Source organism: Mycetomoellerius zeteki, unplaced genomic scaffold (genome assembly GCF_001594055.1).
Source record: "Mycetomoellerius zeteki isolate Tzet28-1 unplaced genomic scaffold, Tzet1.0 scaffold102, whole genome shotgun sequence".
Lineage (NCBI taxonomy): Eukaryota > Metazoa > Arthropoda > Insecta > Hymenoptera > Formicidae > Mycetomoellerius > Mycetomoellerius zeteki.
In genome coordinates, this window is record NW_017255933.1 from 1,997,823 (window position 1) to 2,004,666 (window position 6,844).

The window sequence follows — 6,844 nt, forward strand, 5'->3', positions numbered from 1 at the left end:
AATGATTAAAGACGGCTTCACTTCGGTTACTCTGTCTTGATAGGGCGAAACTCCCGACGGAAATCAGAATCGCCGGCCATCCTGGCGGATTCCCTCTTTCTAGACACCAAGATTTCTCTTCGTTTTCATCCCTCTCTTCCCTCGTATCTTTCCTTTCTCACTCCGACTTAAGCCTCATCCCCCCTTTGCTAGAACCATCCCCCGAAGTTGCCCAGCCATCCAAGCTCGAGCTCCTTCGAAACTCTCTGCATCCCTCTCGGCAAACAGCGGGCTGCTCCAAGTATCGGAACAGAGCTCTGAAGTATGTGTACATATATATACATATGTGCAAATATATATTATATATAGATACATATATATATACCTATATATATTTTTTTATATAAAACATGCGTGTGCGTATTGGGGATGAGCGCTCCGCGCTTGGGCGAAGAGAAATATCGATTTATATATAACAGCAAGAGTTTTCAAATCAGTACATGCTTTCATCTCTTGCATATTACACAGAAAATGATAATCATAATCAATGATAATTATACAGTCAATAACATATGACATTTACATATATATAACATAAGATTCTTTAATCCTGTACGTAATATAAGAGATTAACCGGGATACTAGAACAGTAAAAGATTAAAAAATCTCTTGGAAAAAATTGAACATTATTTATAATTTTAGATATTATTTTATTGTATAACTGTACACCTTGTATAAGTATGTATACCGCATGCATGTGTAATTAACGTATACGTGAAGTTTGTCATTTATGATAGATGCATCAAACTTCAATGGATTTTGGCATTTTACATTCTTCAGGATTGGCATTATGAATCGGTTGGTTATGTCCGATTGTAACGAATATTCTCGTAATAAATCACACTTTAACAAGAATGGTGCGTCGGTCTGCCTTGGTTTACGACCTGCTTCGTATCGAGCAGCCACCCGATGGTTTTTCCAAGAAGGAGATACTGACGCACATCAGCGACAAATATGACATAGCGATCGGTAAGGCTCTTCGGAGAGACATCACCGTCGCTTTGCGCCGTGGCCTGGACTTCGGTATACTCGCTAAGAAGAGAAACAAATTCAGGTGCCTTTTCCTCGGAAAGTTCTTTTAGTAAATAACTGAAGATTCTCCAGAAAAATCTCCGAGCGAAACTTATATAACTAATTCTGCAAAAGCAGCTTTCAATAACTTCCTTCTCGATAAATCTTTTATAGTTATTATTTATTTTAGTAAGCTATAAATTCCAATAATATCGTAAAAAATATAATACTACTATTATAATTTAAAAAATATAATATAATTAGAAATCATATAAGAATAATAATTTTTAGGAAAATGATGTATAAAGTATCTTTGTAAAATTGTAATTAAAAAGTTATTTATATAAATTATAAATAGGTATCATATTAGGGCAACAAATATCTTAACATTTATACAAAAGTTTATAATTTTGAAGAATCCAATAATTACGTATCTTTCTTCAGTATTTCATATATATATGGTACATATAAATATTATTTTGATAGGTTTAATCCTGATTTTTATCAAACTACAAATTCAAGACACAATATACTATCAGAAACTACTAGAAAGAATACGAGTACAAAAAAGAGGAAGAGGAGCAGTAAGAAGAAAGCAACTGGCAGATCGAATGTAACTAAAGGACGGCGACAGCAACGAAGACGATCTTCGAATCGTGAAAGTAGAGATCGTAAACAATCGAATCCACGACCTAAATTGCCCAAATCGCCTTCGTGGTCGCCGAAAAGACGACTCCTCATCGAGGAGCCTATACCGAAGGTCAAACGTTTCTAAATCAGAATAGACCTCTTCATTTATAATTTTTATTAAATTACGAGTATTCAATATTCGTTTAGATAAATACGAAATCGGCTATCATAAAAACAAATTTGTATAATCACGTTAAATATGCTTATACATCATATAATATAATTTTATATACTATTTTTATTGTTAATGCTATGTATTTGTGAGTACATTTATGCGCATCGTAAATCATGAAAAACAATTTGTCTTGGTATAAATAAATTCTCTTTTTATCTATGTTTTAATAAGCTTTTGTTAAAAAAATTGTTATTATATTACTTTTATTGTCTTTAGTTTTGAATTATTCTTTATATTGACACTTGAAAGATAAAAAGAAGAATGAAGATAAATGAAAAACATGCAGGTGAAGTACAATGATGTAGTTGCGATAACACCTGTATTATGAAATAGCTTTTAGTCCCACGCAATTAGTCATGCTGACTTTGAATTCTTTGATGAATCCAGTAACGCATTGCGAAAGTAACCAGATTGAAGATGTGCGTCGGTGTGAACAACCCCAAGAATCCTGCCGAGGAGCTTTGGCCAGTTTATGTCTTTTCAAATCGGTCCGACGCACTGGCCATGGCTAATCGACGGACAAATTGATCCACCATAGCTTCGAAGATCCTCGCGGTACGCGGGTGCAGTTCCTTCTCGGATCATCCCACAAGATTACAAGGATCCGGGATCTTGGATTAGTCGCATCGTTTGAAGCAGTCTCGCTTAACAGGATCGCGATCTAGCTCGACGGAAGATTAATTTCATGGGAACAGATTTGTCGATCGCGAACGTATTGAGATAGATGATTTCCCGTTAATTGTATTTAACATTTCGATCGTTCGCAAAAGGCCGAGAAGATTTTCTCAATCTTCCGGATCAATATCCGGTTTCTTTCAATTTTCCGTTATGATAATATGTCTGAAATAAAAAAATTTACACGAAAGGAACAATTTTGAAGTATCTAAAAATTTAACTGGATACTGATCTGAAAATAATTTTTTTGAATCATCAAAATAATTACGTGGGAATCTCAAGCATGATAAACGATACTGCAAAAAGTTTTGATATTCTATAGTCATCAATTTAAATATCCTACATAATTATATTGATGATTCAATAAAATATTTTTAGATCTGTATATCTAGTTAAATTTTTAGAAACTTCAGAAAATTATCTTTTCCGTGCAATAATGGTACATAAATAATATTTTTCTTCTTTACTAATACACTAAAAATATGATGTTACGCGAAAAGAACGTTTGCTGAAATATTAAAAAATTTAGTTAGATATAGATCTGAAAATAAATTATGTTGAAATGTTGAAATAATTATGTAGGACATTCAAATTGATTAATAAAAATATTTTGCAGCATTGCTTATCATGTTTGAGTTCCCTACATATTTATTTTGATAGTACAACAAAATTATTTTCATTTTTATATCTACCTACATTTTTCAATACTATGGTAAAATCATTCTTTCTGTGTGCATAATTGTATTCTTACAGATTTTATAGCTACGATAAGTGTCATTTTCTGGATTAGTATCCTTAATTATTCCAGAAAGCTTTATACTAATTGTTTCCAATGTAACCATTGCAGTTCACGCTTCGATTTCTGTTTGCGCTGCACGCCCGTGAATGCAGCTCGCGTTTGGCGTCCGACTTGTCAGTAAGTAATTAGCTACTGTAATTTCTCGCGTTCGCCTAATGCCGTCGGCTCATAGAATAGCAACCCCCAATGGCGATAAATATTTCACCTAGCGTACACCGGGTTCTCGTAAAGAGCTGCTGTATTGTTGTGACGCAACAATGAGCGGGTATATCGTAAGCATTGACAGCAACGTGCTCTTTTGTCCGCAAATTACACGTTGCGTAATATACAACGGTAGGCGCGGGCCACTCGGGCCTCTTCTGTTCGGACCCCTATCGGATCAAGGGTGGCGGGGCGAGCTCGTAAAATCGTAAAGATGACCAACATATGTTCGACTGTCCTAACTAATCAATTAGTGATCGGATAATCACACGGTCCGACGTGCGTCGCTTTCGATTGAGGGTCTCTCGACAGGAAGGAAACGGTTTTCCGATCCGTTCCGTCGCTGGCCTTACGTGTGGTTTTGATTTTTCCCAGGATTAATTTCGTAATCTTTTATGAGGATTATGAGATTCTCCGAGAATTAAATTGAAATTCTGCGCAAGTTATTAACTCCTTTCTCTTGAGAGAAATGTCATTAAATACATATAATCCGCCTTTAATTCTAACGAAAAAAATTAATAATGTAAAAAATATGCTTATATTAATTAATTTGTGATAATTAATTATTTACAGTAATTAATTTTTAATAATTAAATAAAATGAATAACATACTTCAGATTTGAAATTAGGTAAATTTTCATAGTACCGTATTATACAATATAATATTTATATTGATCGGAACTATTTATAACGTTGCGTGTACTACAAATAAGTAAATAAAATTCAATAGCAAGAATATGAGATAAATGAACAAAATTTGATGCGGCAATGAGGTCCGAGGTTAACAACCCCGTATCTCATAATCACGCGATCGACGTGAGGAAAGGTGTCCACACAGTTAGACATAAAGAACATCGATACCTCGCATCTGCTCTCCATTATTTTTTTCACCTTAGTATCGGCCTGTTATAAATATTTCAATGAACAAGTGCATCTTGAATGAGGGGGGGGGGGAGGAGACCGAACTCGAAACGATGGAATGTGGTCTTTATATCGTTGTGCATTGTCCACCAATCAGTCGTCATTTAACTCACTTTTCGCCGAAAGAACACAGTTCTTTCGAGAGTTAAGTCCGTGTCATGCGAGACCTCCCGCGTGCGAGGAATAATCGTCATTGTTCTCCTTCGGTGAACGCTGCATTTCCGACGCGGTCGGAAAAGTGATACACGCATAGATGCATCGCGGTACGTTTCGTATGTCCGGGCGCGTGCCGCAGGTGTTCTCGATTCTTATCGAAATGCTCACGGCTGTTCTTCATCGCGGCGCTCGCGTGGGTCAACTTCCGACACGTGTCACGAGACAATGTCCATTTCCGGCCTGCAGAGTGACGGGCAGTCGTCGTTATTTTCAGTTGCTTTTTATTTCATTACGTTCCATATTGGAAAATGAAGTACTTGTAAACATGTAAAGAACAAGTTACATAAACTAAAAGAAGATGATGCAAGTAGTATTAATTTAGACGGCACAATTTTGGTAATTATCGTAAAATGCCCGAAATTAATTCTTCTACTGTTCCGTGTTACTTAACGTCTATTTGTTGGGAGCTTAACGAAACAATGATGAAAGATTGTTGATCGTAAAGACTGGTAATTACCGTACTAAAGTCATCGTATACGTGTCGCAATGGGTCAGTTGAGGGTCGAATGAACGTTAAGGGTCATGCAACAAAGAACAGGCCCATGTCGTTTCGAATGTCCTACCAATTAGGAGGCCCATTGTTACGCGAAGTCGGTTCATCCTATTGGCGTCAACACGTGATATACACTGCGAGATATATTGCTGCCCTCCTTTTGGGACCTACGTGCACGCGCGCTTGTCACGTCCCATGAGTCATCTCACAGCTTTTAATCGGGCCTCGTTAACGTGAATAAACGCCACGCGGGTCTACGCAAACTCATCGGCATCGTTAGCATCCACGACGGGTAAATATCGAAGCGCCAGCCTGAAATCGGAATCAGAATGTGCGAATCGCTGCCCGCGAGTTAAGAGTTTCGGCGCGCGTTACACATTCTGGCTAATACACGATGAACGACCGGTTGTTGAATGAATGATCATTGAGCCGATGTTAATAATTAATTTACCGTATAAGAAGTAGGGGCAGAGGAATTGAAATCATATTTATGACAGAAAATGATATAATTGATAATTTGTCAGTGCTAAAAATACATGGAAAAGATTTTGATGAAGTATTTAAAATTCGATTAGACACAAATCTGAAAATAATTTTGTTGAATCATCAAAATAATTATATAGGAAACTCAATGATGAGGGTAATGCTGCAAAAAATGTTGATGTTCTAGCAATCAGCTTGAGTGTCTTACATAATTATTTTTGATAGTTCAAACAAAATTATTTTCAAATCTGTATCTATATATAGCTGAATATTTAGATACCTCAATAAAATCGTCCTTCGATTTGTGTAGAAATTTGTTTGATTATGTAAGACGTATTCTCTGAAGCTTATTTTCCTGAGAAAGATAATGTAAGAAACTACGTAAAAGATAACATAAAGAACAGGCAATAAATTATCTGAAAATATCTTTTGAATGAATAGCTGAGGTGTTCTATAATTGTAATATTTTTAAAATGTTTGTCAGTGAATTCGATAACAACGTATTTCTTAAGACAGGCTTCACCTCCAAAATGACATTATCTTTATGTTATCATATTCAAGATTAGCCTTAGTAGTCATATGTTTGTTCTGCACGTGTACCATGGAACTTTCTCTGCATATCTTTCTTTGACCCTCTACTGAACTTCCTATTTCTCTTCTACCTTCCCTTAAAGAACTTTCACAATGGTTTCTCGTAAAATTACAATGTGAAAAGCTTTTACTAGAATAGACTTTTTGACGACTTTTTATTTTCCATTCTTATATACGTACTATTACTTAATACTTTTTTAATGAATTCTCACAAATCGTTTATTAGAATTAAAATTTTTGTTTAAATAGACAATATTTTTAATTTGCCTATGGTACTTCCGAGATATGTGATAAAAAAAATATAAGAGCACGTTGAACTTCATAAAATTATTTGCAATTCAAATAATAAATAATATTTAACAGCAATATATTTAAATATTTAAATTGTACCTCTTCTTGTCGGTATATCTTATTGAAACATTAAATAAACTTGATAAATCATTATTAAATATATATCGATCGTTATAATATTATTAAAATATTAAAAACGTTGATTCGAATATAAAATAATAAAAAGAAAGTTGTCACAATGTTGGGGGGGGGGGGGGGG

The 6,844-nt window shown here is 35.0% G+C and overlaps 1 protein-coding gene across 1 annotated transcript; it reads left to right on the top strand.

The window, feature by feature from the left end:
• The first annotated feature begins 792 nt into the window (after positions 1-792).
• LOC108732108 (uncharacterized) lies at positions 793-1,877 on the top strand. The gene is made up of 2 exons (XM_018462762.1): positions 793-1,093; positions 1,537-1,877. The coding sequence occupies exons 1-2, from the start codon at positions 894-896 to the stop codon at positions 1,823-1,825; spliced, it is 489 nt and encodes a 162-aa protein (XP_018318264.1). The 5' UTR covers positions 793-893; the 3' UTR covers positions 1,826-1,877.
• The last annotated feature ends 4,967 nt before the right edge of the window (positions 1,878-6,844 follow it).

Bases quoted from the DNA above. Each gene is read 5' to 3' on its own strand.
- LOC108732108 (XM_018462762.1), top strand. From the start codon at position 894: ATGGTGCGTCGGTCTGCCTTGGTTTACGACCTGCTTCGTATCGAGCAG. The intron at 1,094-1,536 runs GTGCCTTTTCCT...TTATTTTGATAG, and splicing joins AAGAAGAGAAACAAATTCAG to GTTTAATCCTGATTTTTATC.